Source organism: Pelophylax lessonae (assembly GCF_965119305.1).
Source record: "Pelophylax lessonae genome assembly, chromosome: 9".
NCBI lineage: Eukaryota > Metazoa > Chordata > Amphibia > Anura > Ranidae > Pelophylax > Pelophylax lessonae.
Genome location: NC_138776.1, coordinates 267,152,174 through 267,169,722, shown reverse-complemented (window position 1 = coordinate 267,169,722; position 17,549 = coordinate 267,152,174). Strand labels below are relative to the sequence as shown.

The following is a 17,549-nucleotide window of genomic DNA, read 5'->3' as shown; positions in this document are numbered from 1 at the left end:
TCTGTTACTGGATAATGTCCCAGAATTCCCGGCACCGCTCACCTCTCCTGTCAGCAGCTCCATCATCTTCTTGGTGACTTCTAGAATCTTCTCCATGTTGTGTCTCTCAGGTTTTAGGGAGTCACATGGAGGCACTGTGATGGTCATATGATCACCTGACTTCAGAAGAGGAAATCTCTGTATTGGAGAACCAATAGGAATATCATGTTAGAATCCCAGAATCCTCCTCACCTCTCCGGTCAGGTCTGTGTTTTATTAATAGAGATAAGAGTGATGTCATGTGATCTCCCAGAATCCTCCTCACCTCTCCGGTCAGGTCTGTGTTTTATTAATAGAGATAAGAGTGATGTCATGTGACCTCCCAGAATCCCCCTCACCTCTCCGGTCAGGTCTGTGTCTTATTAATAGAGATAAGAGTGATGTCATGTGACCTCCCAGAATCCTCCTCAACTCTTCGGTCAGGTCTGTGTTTTATTAATAGAGATAAGAGTGATGTCATGTGACCTCCCAGAATCCTCCTCACCTCTCCGGTCAGCAGGTAGATGATCTCCAGGGTGAGGTTTAGTATCCTCTCAGTCATGTGACTCCGGTCCTCCTCCATCCTCATTGGTGTGGTCATGTGATCTATGTGGGTTTCTCTGAAGACAGATAGCGGAGAATTATGTGGACTATGTTGGTTGTACGATATTCAGATGGGAATATAAGAAGTTAATTGCACCAGTGGGGCCCCAAGTAGATTGGTGTTTGTTGTGTTTCTTGCCCCTAGTAAACCTGTTATATTTTGTCCCACTTCCCTGATTAGAAATCACACTTTCTATTTTGAATTATTTTTCTTAGTTTTAGATCTACAGATATGGAACTATCAATAGGATCTTTATTTAATTGTGTTAATCTAGGTTTCCACACTATATATGTGTGTATCATCATCTGCTGGAGATAAAAGACGCCACAGTGACTATGGAGGAAGAGGGCGAACATGACGGGGGGAGGGTTACGGGGTGTAAAAATAAAAATTTGATCTTATTACCTCCTCTGCTGCCAGTTCCAGCAATGTCTCCTCTCTGCTTCCTTTCGACTCACCTCTGAACTGTAAAATCCTTATTTATACCTGACATCACTTCCTGTCTTCCATAGAGACTTCCTGTCTGGGTAGAAGTGAGATCACCACATTGTGGAGCTCAGAGCAACTGCAACTCCGAGAAACGTCTCGTAGTGTGAACATGGCCTTGTGCTGTGTGTTAAATGAATCAGTTGATAACCCCCCCTGTATAGTCAAACGTTGATTTACATTGTATCTCTAGTGGCTAGGACAGCAATACGCACAGCCTCGAACTGTATGGTGGTGGATCTATCTCTGAGGAAGAGTAAACTAACTCGGATAATGCTTAACGAAAAAATGGTTAGTTTCCCACGAGACCAACAATTGATGCTAGAAAAGATCTGAAACCCTTCCCATCCTCAATAGAGACTTCCTTTCTCTATGATAGAAGTGAGATCACCACCTTGTGGAGCTCAGAGGAACTACAGCCCCCGAGAAATGTCTCATAGTATGAACACGGCCTTGTTCTGTGTGTGTATGTATGTACATTCTTTAGATGGGGTCATCTCCACTCCCACCGGGGGGAGAAATATATTACTGAATGGGATGAGCAGAGAGATTTTAGCTCCTTTGATTTTTATTATTACACAGGATTTATATAGCGCCAAGTTTGCACAGCTCTTAACAATATACAGATCTTGCAGCCAAAGTGATTACATAGTCATTATTCTCCTCTGAATTTTTACTATGTGGTGCCGCTTAGGAAAACCTTGCTTGGAAAAACCTATCCACCTTGATAAAAAAAACCTTCCCATGTGGCTTTACGAGCCCTGTGATGTCCCCATTCATCCAAGTAAGACTCAGGTGAGGAGGAGGGTTGGGGTGCTGGAGGTGATCAGAAGGGTTGGGGGTGCTGGAGGTGAGGAGGAGGATTGGGGTGCTGGAAGTAAGGAGGAGGGTTGGAGTTCCGGTGGTTAGGAGGAGGGTTGGGGGTGCTGGAAGTGAAGGAGGGTTGGAGTGCTGGTGGTGAGAAGGGTTGGGTTGCTGGAAGTGAGGAGGAGGGTTGGGTTGCTGGAAGTGGAAAGGGGGGTTGGAGTGTTGGTGGTGAGGAGGAGGGTTGGGGTGCTGGAGGTGAGGAGGAGGGATGGGAAGCTGGAAGTGAAGAAGGAGGGTTGGAGTGCTGGTGGCGAGAAGGGTTGGGGTGCTGTAGGTGAGGAGAAGGGTTTGGGTGCTGGAAGTGAAGAGGAGGGTTGGAGTGCTGGTGGTGAGGAGGAGGGTTGGAGTGATGGTGGTGAGGAGGAGGGTTGGGGTGCTGGAAGTGAAGGAGGGTTGGACTGCTGGTGGTGAGAACAGTTGGGGTGCTGCAGGTGAGGAGAATGGTTGGGGTGCTGCAAGTGAAGAGGAGGGTTGGAGTGCTGGTGGTGAAGAGGAGGGTTGGGGTGCTGGAAGTGAGAAGGGTTGGGGTGCTGGAAGTGAAGAGGATGGTTGGAGTGCTGGTGGTGAGGAAGAGGGTTGGGGTGCTGGAGGTGAGGAGGAGCATTGGAGTGCTGGTGGTGAGTAAAATTATTATTGTGCTGGCAGTAACGATATTGGAGGCATAGCTTCAGGAAGAAAACCTATGGCCATAGGCTTTCCTCCCTTCCACAATGCAGGGGGAGGGGCAGGAAGCAGCAAATGGAGGTGTAAATGCTATTGCCAAGATGACTGGTAGGTACCAACCGTTTGTCTGGAATCCTAATGTGGCATTTTCCTTCATGTTGGATAGGTAGGTGGGTGACACTCGATCCATGTTCTCCTCCTCATTGAACGCCAAGTGTGGGTAACATGGAAGGCCTAACTTGGGGTGGGTTCTTCCGGTGCTGCGCTAGACACCTTGGATAGGGTCACTACCTTACACATGAGGTACCTTTACTTGGGACATGCTCACCAACTACTACTCCTCAAGGTCCCCATTTCTCTTGACTCCTATTGCAGCCTTCTCCCTTAAGTAGGGTAGGTAGGTGACACTCCCTCCATGTTCCCCTCCTCGTTGAACGCCAGGTGTGGGTCGCATGGAAGGACGAACTTGGGGTGGGTTCTTCTGGACTGCGCTAGGCACCTTGAAAAGGGTCACTACCTTACACAAGGTACCTTTACTCGAGCTGTGCTCACCAACTGGAATGAATGACTTAACTCTAGTTAACTCTCTTGATGTTAATGTACACCACTAATGTCAATTCTTTCATTCAAGAGGGACATGTTGAGCCTATGCCTTCCCCATCTGTCCAGCATATCTCCATTACCTCACTACCAATAACAGAATTGGGTCCTGCTGAGCACCTAGCCTAGACTCCATGCGTGCTCTCCATTAATTCTTCCGTACCTGTTCCCAGGCTGGGTACCTCTGAGCGCTGATCCGCTCCTGTTGCTATGGGAGACAGACTGCCAGGGGAGATAATGCCGAGAACACCTCTCTCACTACAAGAGGTTGTCCCACCAATCATAGGTACATGCTTCATGACAGGCTGCTTTCTAAACCTTTGTTACACTTGGTAACCACTTGTTGTTTTCTGTACCACATTAACTCTTGCACTGCTTTCTTCGTAGCCCAATGTGTTTCAACTGACCCAAGCTGTGCTGGTTACTTACATACACTTCTTTAGCAACTTCAGACCAGGCAAGAACAAAGTTTCAAAAGCTTTACTGGAAACTTTCAGAATAACAGTTCCAAAACAAAGTGCTGTTTTTCCCAAACATCCCTAACCCAGGCTTGTGGCTGCCCCAGCATACCTTCACAGCAAAGAGTCCATAACTGCTTGAGCCAATCTTGGCAGTATTCAGCAGCTGGTGTTCTTCAGGGTGGACTGCAGGTTCCAGCAATTCCCCTACATGTGGAAGGTTTCTAGAGGCTGGCGAGGCTCTCTCTGGTAGCTACAGCAGCTCTGTGTAGTGGCTGGAGCTTACATGATGGGTCTTGTCTGTGTCTCTTCCAATGCAGACTGTGTGTGTCTGGGCAAAGCCCCCCCTTTTATTATCAGCACAAGGAGAGAGGCAGAGCTCAGCAATAAGTGCAGGAAACCAAGTTTACAGTTTCCTTCCCAGCAGGGGCAGCAGCTATCTCACTGTGATGGTACTCACCGTCACTGGGAGTGAAAGATAGATATTTAATAGTTTGGATTGCTTCAAGTGGGACAGTAATATTTGTCAGCAACATCTCTCAAGGAATATGAAGATTTAATCCCACTTTACACTGTGAGACCTATAGCCTGTTGGCATGAAGTCTGACTCCTAAATAATCAAAGCAATACCTAGATGTGTATTCCATGTACTTCAATGAAGGAGACGGACAGACTGTCATTGGCAGTCTTGTCCTATTGTCTATCTATTGAAGTGGAATGTGGATTGTGTTAAGTCTGCCTGTCCCATTGTTAAATGTAAATGAGCCCACATTGTTCTGGCCAGATGGCTAGATAATTATTTCAGGTTAATTCTGTATACAATTTCATCTGCATATGATAATGTAATCAGGCAACCCCTGACCTGTGTGTGGTAATATGAACAGGAGGGGGAGGTCCATGCTGTATATAAATTCTGTGGACTGTTCAATAAAGAGTGATTCCAGTACAAGCTAAGTTGTTGGCTAGCTTTGTATCAGGACGGCTGGGAAAATCTGGTATATATGTTGATGACTGCAAGGAAGCCGTATACTGACGGAAGACCACAAGTACAGTGTGGGTCTCGGTTCCGTTACACTCGCTAGCCAACATTTCAAATTACTTACATTCTCAGCCGTATTTTTCCCCTGGGTTGGTAATGCACCCTTTGTTTATTGCTTATGCTACACCACAGTGGCAGGTACCTATTTGAAAATAATTTGACCAGAAATGTGGCACCGGCACCACAATTTTGCACAGAATACCATCCCTGCCTGTTTCTTCTCCAGTATAACCCAATTAGTCACAGGGAGATGGATATTACCCCTTCTGATATTACACATTGTAAGCTACGTGCAGATTTTCGCCTTCCTCTGGATCAACAACGGGTATAGGATCGTGTATATGGGATTGTATGGTTGGGTTTTCAATACTGTTTTTTTTTTTTTTTGGTTGAGCCCGATGGACTTTTTTCAACCTGACTAACTATGTAACTATATACAATGGCATGTCCCATTTGTACAGAACTCCCTAGGGTCAGATTTTACCCTGTGGCAGTCATGCAGTGTTTGCAATTTCTATGATCGGGATGAAACCCTGATGATGGAAATCCTAAAGGTTGATCCAGCCATCAGCACAGACTGGTCCTTATAACCTTTGGCCACTTCAGTAGGCAAGAACTCCTCATGGCAGAAGAGGAGACACCTCCAGGATTGATTAAGGGTTAGAGTTTGTCAACATAAATACCTTTATAAACTGAGCAGCATGAAAAGCTAACATGGTCATTTGTAGGAAGCCTGTTCTAAACAACGAGGAGTTCTGGGACTTTTGCATGTTCCCACCATCAGGATAAACCAATAAAAATCCTCAATCACAAATAAACAAAGTTTTAAACAAAATTATGTTGCAAAATAATAACATATTTCAACACACAAAATCCAAAAACCTGCTGAGCAGAATGGGAGATGTTGATGTTTTCAGTGAAGAGAATGTAATTGGTGTTCCAGAAACACGGCTTGACTCAAGACCAAGACTGGGCTGTTTGAATTCATGCTGATCCCCTTGTTTAGAGGGACACTGGATATAGAAAAGATGGAGGGGGTTTCTCTATGTCAGATGTGATGTGAAAGTGAGGAAGAAAGATGACCTTGTGTTTGGAGGTTGTGATGGTGCGGAGGAGGAATTACGGGTGGAATGATTGATGGGTCTATGAACTGACGGACTTATCATTGGATTCTACTACAGACGTCCTGAGATTTATTAGAAGGGGGGAGTCGGCTGTTCCAACAAGTACAAGCGGCTAAAACCAAACTACTAAGACACAAGGTTAGGACTAAAACTTTGTAAGGGTGCCAGGGAACCAGATCACACTTGGATGTAGGTAAAATAAAGCAGTTTATTGGAGCAAACAACAATAAACGCACAGCAAGGGTGAAGAAGTGAGAGCGGGAACAAGCTGGGGTCAGGTGCAGTAGCGGGTAGTCTACCAATGACGGGTAGTCTGCCGATGCGGGGTTGAGAGCCAGGAGAGACGCCAGCCAAGCCAGGTCATGCACGGAGGTACACGGAGAACAGAAGACTGCTAGCAGAGATGCACCTAGGAGCGCAAGGGCAAGGTCTGCAACCGTTCAGGTGATAGATATAGCCAGGTGCGCAGCATCATCGCTGTGCGACGCCCAGGCGGCAGACAAGTGATGATGCAATCAGAGTTTATAAGAGGCAGCAGTTTGCACATGTCCAAGATGGCTGCCAACAGGAGGGCAAGGTAAGAGCTTGACAAACTCAAAGGAAGGACCTTACTTGTAGTGTTAGAGAAAGGAATAAAGGTAAAGAAAAGGACATTTCATCATACAAACCTGAAGGAAGACTTTTATCCATCAACTTACAAAGAATATCATGAATTTAGGAAATTAAATTTACTTCATTTCTTTAATGCCATAAAATACATTGATTTCCATTTTTATCAGGTAAAACTGGAATGTCACATGTCCCAATTTAAGCCAGCAGGTGGCAAGCTCCAAGCAAGTGAAGTTGTCTGTGATGGCTGACAATTACAGCACCAAAATGGTCAGTCAAGTCATGTAGTCCGATCTTCCCTTCTCTTCACCCACAATCCATATCTAGCTCCTCTCTCACCATGAGGTCTTCCTTTAAGGCTTCTGCTGAAGGTCAGGGGAGATTAGAATACACCAGCAGTGACACCCCCTCCTTCTCTCTCCTAGAGGGACCCAACCTGCAGTGACACCTCCTCCTTCTCTCTCCTAGAGGGACCCAACCAGCAGTGACACCCCCTCCTTCTCTCTCCCAGAGGGACCCAACCAGAAGTGACACCTCCTCCTTCTCTCTCCTAGAGGGACCCAACCAGCAGTGACACCCCCTCCTTCTCTCTCCTAGAGGGACCCAGCCAGCAGTGACACCCCCTCCTCCTCTCTCCTAGAGGGACCCAACTAGCAGTGACACCCCCTCCTCCTCTCTCCTAGAGGGACCCAACTAGCAGTGACACCCCCTCCTTCTCTCTCCCAGAGGGACCCAACCAGAAGTGACACCTCCTCCTTCTCTCTCCTAGAGGGACCCAACCAGCAGTGACACTCCCTCCTTCTCTCTCCTAGAGGGACCCAACCAGCAGTGACACCCCCTCCTTCTCTCTCCTAGAGAGACCCAACCCGCAGTGACACCCCTTCCTTCTCTCTCCTAGAGGGACCCAACCAGCAGTGAAACCTCCTCCTTCTCTCTCCTAGAGGGACCCAACCAGCAGTGACACCTCCTCCTTCTCTCTCCTAGAGGGACTCAACCAGCAGTGACACCCCCTCCTTCTCTCTACTAGCAGAGAAAGCCAGACAGAACTTTGAAGTCTTTAGTGATCTCTAATTTCCTTATAAAGTTTTCATTCCATTATAAAGATCAGAGGAGTGCTCAGACACGTGTTTTCTGAGGTGTATATCAAGGTGTGCTTCTTGCCAGTGTGAGATCTCTGATGTACGGTAAAATATGATCCATATAGAACACATTTCCCGCACTCATGACACTAACTCACCTCGAAGGTTGTGTGGGTTCTCTGGTGTCTGTAAAGATGGGACTTCTGTGAAAAACATTTCCCACACTCAGAACAGGAATACGGCTTCTCACCCGTATGAGATCTTTGATGTTTACCAAGATCTGATTTCTGGGCATAACATTTCCCACACTCAGGGCAGGAATATGGCTTTTCACCCATGCAAGATCTCTGATGTCTCAAAAGAGTAGCCTTATTTGTAAAACATTTCCCACACTCATGGCAGGAATACGGCTTTTCACCTGTGTGTAGTCTCTGATGTGTAGATAGATGGGTCCTCTGTGAGAAAATTTTTCCACACTCAGGACAGGAATACGGCTTCTCCCCGGTGTGAGATCTGTAATGTCTGGACAGTTCTGATTTATTGGGAAAACATTTCTCACACTCAGGGCAGGAATATGGCTTCTCCCCCGTGTGAGACCTCTGATGTCTCAAAAAATGGTCCTTCTCTGAAAAACATTTCCCGCACTCATGGCAGGAATATGGCTTTTCACCAGTGTGCAATCTCTGATGTCTAGATAGATGGCTTCTGCAAGAAAAGAATTTGCTGCACTCAGAACAAGAATACGGCTTCTCCCCCGTGTGAGAGCTGTAATGTCTGGCCAGTGCTGATTTATGGAGAAAACACTTTCCGCACTCAGAACAAAAATACGGCTTCTCCCCCGTGTGATATTTCTGATGTCTCAAAAAATTGGCCTTAGCTGAAAAACATTTCCCACACTCGTGGCAGGAATACGGCTTTTCGCCAGTGTGCAGTTTCTGATGTGAAATAAGATGGGACTTCTGTGAAAACAATTTCCAGCACTCAGGACAGGAATACGGCTTCTCCCCCGTATGAGATCTCTGATGTCTGGCCAGTTCGGATTTATTGGGAAAACATTTCCCGCATTCAGAACAGGAATTAGGTTTTTCCTCCATGTGAGATCTCTGATGCATTATAAGACTAAATTCAGAGCTAAAACTTTCCCCACATTCAGGACAGAAACATTCTTTTCCCCCCTGAATTCCAGAATCTTCCCTCACAGTACGAGGTTGCTCAGAGTCGGAGGGATTCCATGGTCCACCATCCATAGTGGAGCTCATTGTCTTTTCTCCTCCACAATCTCCTGTGATGTCCTCATCTTCCATTTTACAACCTGGAGATAAAGTGAGACGATCCTTTGAGGGTTTCTCCATGGCGTGTCCTGGAAAAATATAAAAACATCGTCAATAGATCTGAGAGGGTTAGTTCACTTCCATCAAGATTCCATCTGGATCAGGTAGATATGAGTGAGCAGATGTTCTCTGTGGATGTCCCAACCAGCTGGGACTCTTCCCCTATTCAGTCAAAGGGCCTTTGGTCCTCCTCCCAGATCACTTCTACATTTACACAGCCTTGTCAGAAGAGCAGGAACCAATGGGGACTGGGAGGTCCATGCTCTTTACACAACCACAAGCCTAGGCTATGGGTCATGTGATCTTGTATAAACAAGAGGGTCAAAGTTCAGACTTGCAGACCCTTTACCAAAGAAAAAGTGACCCTAGGCCTAGGCTTCTGGTGATATGCAGAACTGGAAGGAGCTTGTAGTAGTGTTTACTCCTGGAAAGATAAGTGTGTCAGTCCTTTTGTTCCTCCTTGGATTTAATCCGAACAAGACTGGTAATAGAGTTTTATGGTAATATTTAGCTATAAGTCTGCTGGAAGAAGAGGGACCAACCTAAGAAAGGTTCAATCTGTGTTCTCATATCTGTGCTACTGTAACTAGGAGTGACACACAACCTAATACTGCCAGCTGAACCCCAGGACGGGTATCAGTACAGGGAGGGGACCATTATCAAACTATTATTGGCTGATATCACTCAGCTCCCGCCCTACTCTGGACCAATCAGTGCGCAGTAACAGAGAAGAGATAAAAGAAGAATATATTATGGGTCACCTGTGATGATCTCTGTAGGAGTGTCCTCCTCTATGAATGTCCTCGTCATTTCAGCTTCCTCCGTAGATTTCTGATCATCCCTCACATACGTCTCTTCTACTTCACCCTCAACTTTCATAATAATCAGATCTTCACCCTAAACCAACAAAATGGCAGAAAATAACATCTGTAACATAGAAGTATTTATGATGTGAGATCACATAGAAAATATCATCTTGTAGAGTCCACACATCGTCTCCACATGTCAGAGTGTTCAATCACTTTATGTTCCCGACCCTCAACTCCACCCACCTGATGATGGTGAGGGATGGTGTGATCTTCCTGTGTGGAATCCCAGGAATACAGAGGACGGGGACATTTCTCTGGTGGGTTTCTTTTATCAGGTAGTTCCACTATACCATCCTTAAAGAGATCCTGGTGTCCTTCAAAAAGTTCCTTCATCACATCATATTCTTCATCCTCCTCTTTATACTCTTCTTTAATGACAGTATTAAAATCCCAGAGGTTTCCACTCTAAACACATAATAAAATATTTTGTTATAACAAACATGCTTGTGTGTAAATCATAGCTACCAATAATTGATAATCATGTACCTGATCAGGTCTTGCATAGTTCTGATCTTCCTGTGTGGAATCCCAGGAATACAGAGGACGGGGACATCTCTCTGGTGGGCCTCTGTTATTAGGTGCCTCCATCATATCCTTGTGTCCTTCTGAAAACTCATCCATCACACCATACTCCTCATCCTCCTCTTTGATATCAATATTATAATCCTCAAGGTTTCCAGTCTAAAATATATAAGAATACATTAAAAAAACATAACTATTACTAATCTACCTGATGATGGTGAAGGATGGTGTGACCTTCCTGTGTGGAGTCCTAGGAATACAGAGGACGGGGACATCTCTCTGGTGGGTTCACATTACAGGATCCCTACAAGGACGTCATGATGGAGAATCCGCTGCCCCTCACATCACTGGGTAAGAGGAGACTTTATTGTAAAGGAGAGAGCAGTACGGAGGCTCCACCTAGATCCCCCATCATCTGATAAACACATAGAAACAGTGTTTATCAGATGATGGGGGATCTAGGTGGATCCTCCGTACTGCTCTCTCCTTTACAATAAAGTCTCCTCTTACCCGGTGATGTGAGGGGCGGCTGATTCTCCATCATGACGTCCTTGTAGAGATCCTTGTGTCCTTCTAAATACTCCCACTCCTCCATGGAGAAATAGACAGTGACATTCTGACACCTTATAGGAACCTGACACACACAATGATACAGTCACCATCCAGACACATCCCTTGTCTGTTACTGGATAATGTCCCAGAATTCCCAGCACCGCTCACCTCTCCTGTCAGCAGCTCCATCATCTTCTTGGTGACTTCTAGAATCTTCTTATCGTTGTTTTTATTGGGTATCATGGAGTGCAGTGGGGCCACTCTGGTGGGGGTTGACTCGTCGGGAAAGCTGTTGCGTTTTAATGGCTCACTAGATGTCTTCTTCACTATTTCATAATCCTGAGTAGAAGAACAAAATGAACATTATCAATATATAGATTCCCAGAATCCTCCTCACCTCTCCGGTCAGGTCAGTTTTATTAATAGAGATAAGAGTGATTTCATGTGACCTCCCAGAATCCTCCTCACCTCTCCGGTCAGGTCTGTGTTTTATTAATAGAGATAAGAGTCATGTCATGTGACCTCCCAGAATCCTCCTCACCTCTCCGGTCAGCAGGTAGATGATCTCCAGGGTGAGGTTTAGTATCTTCTCAGTCATGTGACTCCGGTCCTCCTCCATCCTCATTGATGTGGTCATGTGATCCATGCGGGTTTCTCTGTAGATCGATAGCGGAGAATTCAAATTATCTGGACTGTATTGGTTGTACAATATTTGGATGGGGATATAATCAGTCAATAGTTGGGCTGCCCCCAGTGGGAATTGGCACAGATTGGGATTCTTGGAGTTTTTCGTGTTTCCTGCCCCCGGAAAACCGCTTATATTTTGTCCTACCCTCCCTGATCAGAAATTACACTGTTTAAACCCTGAACTATTTTTGTTTTGTTTTAGATCTCCAGACAAGGAACGATCGATCTTTAATTGTCTAATGGTTTAGCATTTGGAAGGTAGTTGAGAAGCCATTGTAAGTTGTGGAGGACATCTGCTGTGGATTTGAATACATATGTCTTTAATTTAGAGGTTTTGATTAGGGAAGAAAGAGGGGGAAAAATATTTTATTCGCTGGAGATAAAAAGACTATGACTATGGAGGAAGAGTACGAAACATGACGGGGGGGGGGGGGGGTTACTGGGTGTAAATAGAAAATAAGATCTTATTACCTCCTCTGCTGCCCCTTCCAGCAATGTCTCCTCTCTACTTACTCCTGACTCACCTCTGACCCAGAACTTCCTGTCTGTATCTGACATCACTTCCGGTCTTCCATAGAGACTTCCTCTCTGGGTAGAATTAGGATCACCACCTTGTGGAGCTCAGAGGAACTGCAGAAACCCTGAGAAACATCCCCTAGTGTGAACCATGTGGCTTTGCAAGACCTGTGATGTCCCCAATTATCCAAGGAACACTCAGGCAGTTGTGGAATGGGTGACATTGGTAATTCCCGCACTGTACCCAGCAGCAAGCTGTCCATCTCTACTGCATCGGAGAAGCCAGGCAGATGAGGTCAAGTTGCCATACCCCAGTAGAGATGGGATGAGGAATCAACCCTCATTTTTTTAACACACCTCAAATCTAGTACATAGATGCAATGAACCACAGCAGAAAGCAAAAGGTAGAAATGGTACCTTAAAGCCTGATTATTTTCTTCCTCCCACCCTCTGCTGCCACATTTGGCACCTTTCAGGGGGGGAATGGGTACCTGTCTTCTACCGCCTTCTATCCTTACAGCTGGTGGTGGTGGTGCCAGAGCTGTCACTTCAACCTCCTCCTCCTTCTTATCAATGCCCTCTTCTGCTAAGTTGTCCTCTGAGCCACCAGTCCCCTTTAGGTGTTAAAGAGCCTATGTGTAGCACCCTCCTGGATTTAGTTAGGATTGTCAGATAAATGACTTTGGTTCCCCTGTAATTAATGAAACAAAGGTTGATTGGTTAGGGCTGCTCAGAGTTTCACAGTCTGCTGCTCTGCTACTTATCCCTGTATTCTGGAACTATCTGGAGTCTTCCAGAACATAGTGGGAGGGCAGAGGCTACAGCCTGAATATTTATGGAACTTTCACCAATTCCTTTGGAGGTGTGCCCAGAAGGTGGGGGGGGAGTCCATAAATAGTTTGAGCATGAGCAGCAAGAGTAGCCTGCAGCATGCTGCAGTAAGGAAGCATTACAAGGTCCAGCAAGGAGGAGACCCCTGTTGAGGGGCCTTGCCCTCCTGGGCAGAAGCAACGGAAGAAGCCAGCAAAAGGCAAAGAGGGTCCAAGCTAGGCTTAGCTGGAGGACCAGAATAAAGAAAATTGCCAGGAATCCAGGGGGTCAGGAGAGAGCTCACTGGAGGAACGCAGTACTGCAGCTGGTTTACCTAAGGGACGGGAGCCAAACTGGGGTAAAGATTCTTTCAGCTCTGCACGGTCAACCTCAGAGTTGATTATCCTCATGAAAACGTATGCTAGGAATGATGGTGTGTGATAAAAGTAGCAACCTGCAGGGAAAGTGGAAACACATGCCTTGCTTGGCAGATGTACTCAATCTGGTGGTGTAGTGGTTCCTGGATGGGTACCCAGGGTTACAAGATCTTCTGAAGCATTCAAGAAGAGTTTGTAACCAGTTCAGGTGGTCCTATCCAGGCCGGTGTTTGACTGGGTAAAGTTCACCAGGAATTCCACCTGCCCCAAACCAACAGGTGGGACTCAACTTTGTTATGGTGCAGGCAGGGCCGCTGATAAAAGGATAGCACTGGCCCTCTTGTAATGGGGCCCATGCCCCATCAGTTGAACAGGGGGCCCAGGCAGCTTTATGGTGCAGCCAGTTCCCCCTCACTGCAGCACAGCTGGCTTCTGCTACTCTCCCTCCTGCAGACTGTTGGATTCTGCAGGGGGAGCAACAGGGGAACTGGTTTCAGGGAATGACCCTTCTTTCAGCTGCTCAAGATCACCCTTTCTCGTGGCCAGGATCCCCGTCATCTGCAGCCTTGATTGACCTGTGTTCCCCCCTCACGTTTACTGTGCTTCAGTTTGTGAATGAACAGGAAGCCTCTGTATAAAGTGCTTCTTGTTCATTCATTCTGTAGCAGCTAAGGTTGCAGTAAAAGGATTGGGGACTTGTGTCCTCAATCGCTTTCTCTGTCTCAAAAGTGAGAAATCAGGGATCTGTTTAGACCCCTGATATTTCATCAAAGAAGATAACATGGACCAGTATTCCCGGGGTTAGCGTTGTGCCTCCTAGTTTCCCAGAGTAGTATGTGGCTGGGCGGAGGCAGCTCAGGACAATGTCATTCACAGAAACCCCAAGGACTCAGGTTGCTTCGTCTCAACTAATTTGCCGGGCATAGGCTCCATTATGCTCCAGAGCCTATGAAAGGACCCTAGGATTGGTGGCATTAAGGAGAGGGATCATTAATGGCTGGCAACCCTCCTTGACACATGTTTCAAGGGAAAAGCTGCAGAGCTCATCCTGCCCTCGCGGAGCGAGCACCGTATGAAATATCTGGAGGACTTGCTATGAAGGAACCTCTCTAAAACTTTTCCAGAGGCTGGCAGATTAATGTCTGATGGACAAGTTGACACAGAGCCTCCTGTCGGTGAAAAGAGGAGTGTTGGAGAAGACGGATACCTGAGCGGTGCCTTTAAATATGTCCTGTCCTCATTTCAGAGGGCTTCCTGCTGCAAGTACCTTTCGGCAAGGTCTGCATCACATGGTGTCCAATTATCTGGGGGCAAGAACGGATACAGAGACCCTCCAAATGTATAACCCCCTGGACCACTGGGTCACAAGGATGAACTACTGGCAAGAGCTTTCCCAGCATGCAATTCTGCCGCTAGGAGCTGTGGGAAGCTTTGTGACAGACAAAAGAGTGCATCTGTCCAGAGATACCGTTGACCGGCTGATATTTATTTTTTGGAATTAAACCAGTCCTGGACCAGCAGCAGATACACAGCCCCTAAGGCAGATGTTGCTGAATAAATTTGTGAGGGATCTTGGCACCATTTCAGATTTTTCTTTTCTTTGCTGCATACTAAGCTTCTCCTTTCACCACCTCAGGCCTTCAAAAGAAATCTCAGATCCAGCCACCATTGCCATGTCTAGTCCCCATGAACACTCCTGGCCACCATGACCACATCCTTCTACCTGCCACGGTTAATTACTCATGACACTGCTGTAGGCCTGTGACCACTGAACCTCAGGGAACACCAAACAACAATCTGATGTACAGCAAAGGGTAGGACCAGTAAGGGAGGGACTGCAAGCCTCTGCAGACCGTAGCAGAACATGATAGGAACCAAAATTCCCAGCAGATCTTAGAAACACATGATAAGAAGGAACCACAAGTCTCAGAAGACCTTAGCAGCTTATAATAGGAAGGAACCACAAGTCCTAGCAGATCTACGGGGAGATTACAAGTCTCAGAAGACCTTAACAAAACACAATATGAACTAAAAGTCTCAGCGGACCTTAGCAGCACACAATATGGAGGAACCACAAATCCAAGCAGACCTTAGCAGCACACCTTAGCAGCGCACCTTAGCATTTCCTATCAGAGCTCTATATGAAGGAACCACAAGTCTTAGCAGACCTTAGCAGCACACAATAGGAAGGAACAACAAATCCAAGCAGACCTTAGCAGCACACGACAGGGAGGACCCACAAGTCAGAGCAGACCTTAGGAGCACACGATAAGGAACCACAAGTCCCAGCAGACCTTAGCAGCACACGATAAGAAGGAACCACAAGTCCCAGCAGATCTTAGAAGCACATGTTAAGAAGGAAACACAAGTCCAAGCAGACCTTAGCAGCACACGATAAGAAGGAACCACAAGTCCCAGCAGACGTTAGCAGCTCATATTAGGAAGGAACCACAAGTCCCAGATCTACGGGGAGACTACAAGTCTTAGAAGACCTTAGCAAAACACAATATGAACTACAAGTCTTAGTAGGCATTAGCAGCACACAATAAGGAGGAACCACAAGTCCAAGCAGATCCTATCAGCACTCTATGTAAAGAAACCACAAGTCACAGCAGGCCTTAGTAGTACACGATAGGAAGGAACCACAAATCCAAGCAGATCTTAGCAGCACATGATGAGAAGGTACCACAAGTCCCAGCAGACCTTAGCAGCTTATAATAGGAAGGAACCACAAATCCCAGCAGATCTACGGGGAGATTACAAGTCTCAGAAGACCTTAACAAAACACAATATTAACTAAAAGTCTTAGCAGACCTTAGCAGCACACAATATGGAGGAACAACAAATCCAAGCAGACCTTAGCAGCACACGACAGGGAGGACCCACAAATCCCAGCAGACCTTAGGAGCACACGATAAGGAACCACAAGTCCCAGCAGACCTTAGCAGCACACGATAAGAAGGAACCACAAGTCCCAGCAGACCTTAGCAGCACACGACAAGAAGGAACCACAAGTCCCAGCAGACCTTAGCAGCACATGATAAGAAGGAACCACAAGGCCCAGCAGATCCTAACAAGACACAATAGGAAGGAGCCACAAAGCCCAGGAGATCTTAGCAGGACACAATAGGAACCACAAATCCGAAAAGACCTTAGCAGCGCTCTATAAGTATGAACCACAAATTCCAGCTGACCTTAGCAGCACATGATAGAAAGTAACCACAAGACCAAGAAGCTCTTACCAGCACATGATAGAAAGGAACCAAAAGATCCAGCAGACCTCAGGGGTTAATACACGCTTCAACCTCTGCGTAGCTATCCCTTTAAATTTACAGACAGAGCCTGGCCAAAGCACAAGCCTCTCTTGTGTCAGTCAGAGCAAGAGGACCGCCTTCTTGCACCTCCCACAGGCCTTAAAAGAGTCCTGAAAGGTTCATGCATGAGAGGGGAGGGAAGGGGGCATGTACATGATGTTGCTGAGCAACCAGCCACCCCCCCCAGAGAAGTGCATGGTTTCTCAGAATCCTGTGGCTTTTGTCTTGAGGGCCTGCAGTGGTGGGAAAATGAAGCCTGAGGAGCCCTCTCGGTTCCCGAGTTTCGGAAATCTCTTTGGCAGGAACTCTGAGGACTCATTGTACAGCCAGGAAGGTCCTTTCATCTCTGGCTTTTGTGTTCTGGGCCTGCAGTGGTGGTAACACAAAGCCTTAAGAACTCTTTCGGTTCCTGAATTTCGGGATTCACTTTGAGGATCTACTGAGGCACAGAGACATGGCAGAGGCAGGGGGCCAGTGAAGGAGGACTCATTGTACTGCCAGGAAGATCCTATTTGTCTTGAAGGCCTGCAGTGATGGGAACACAAAGCCTGAGAAGCTCTTTCGGTTCCTAAATTTCGTGAATCGCTCCGGAGATCTTCTAAAGGACAGAGACATGACAGACATGGGAGGCCATTGAAGGAGGACTCTGTAGACTCCACTCATTGTACAGCCAGGAAGATCCTTTTTGTCTTGAGGGCCTGCAGTGGTGGGAACACAAAACCTTAAGAACTCTTTCGGTTCCTGAGTTTCGGGATTCACTTTGAGGATCTACTGAGGCACGGAGACATGCCAGAGGCAGGGGGCTAGTGAAGGAGGACTCATTGTACTACCAGGAAGATCCTATTTGTCTTGAAGGCCTGCAGTGATGGGAATACAAAGCCTGAGAAGCTCTTTCGGTTCCTAAATTTCGTGAATCGCTCCGGAGATCTTCTAAAGGACAGAGACGTGACAGACATGGGAGGCCATTGAAGGAGGACTCTGTAGACTCCACTCATTGTACAGCCAGGAAGGTCCTTTTTGTCTT

At 46.6% G+C, this 17,549-nt stretch overlaps 2 protein-coding genes across 2 annotated transcripts in view; both read right to left on the bottom strand.

The window, feature by feature from the left end:
- LOC309564453 (uncharacterized protein) overlaps positions 1–17,549 on the bottom strand; it is a 95,787-nt gene that overhangs the window by 66,269 nt on the left and 11,969 nt on the right. The window lies entirely within an intron of this gene.
- Positions 7,673–8,904, bottom strand: LOC309562784 (uncharacterized protein). The gene has a single exon (XM_082267088.1). It carries the CDS (start codon positions 8,897–8,899, stop codon positions 7,697–7,699), a length of 1,203 nt encoding a protein of 400 aa, XP_082123214.1. The 5' UTR covers positions 8,900–8,904; the 3' UTR covers positions 7,673–7,696.

Coding starts and splice junctions, on each gene's coding strand:
- LOC309562784 (XM_082267088.1), bottom strand. CDS start 8,899: ATGGAGAAACCCTCAAAGGATCGTCTCACTTTATCTCCAGGTTGTAAA.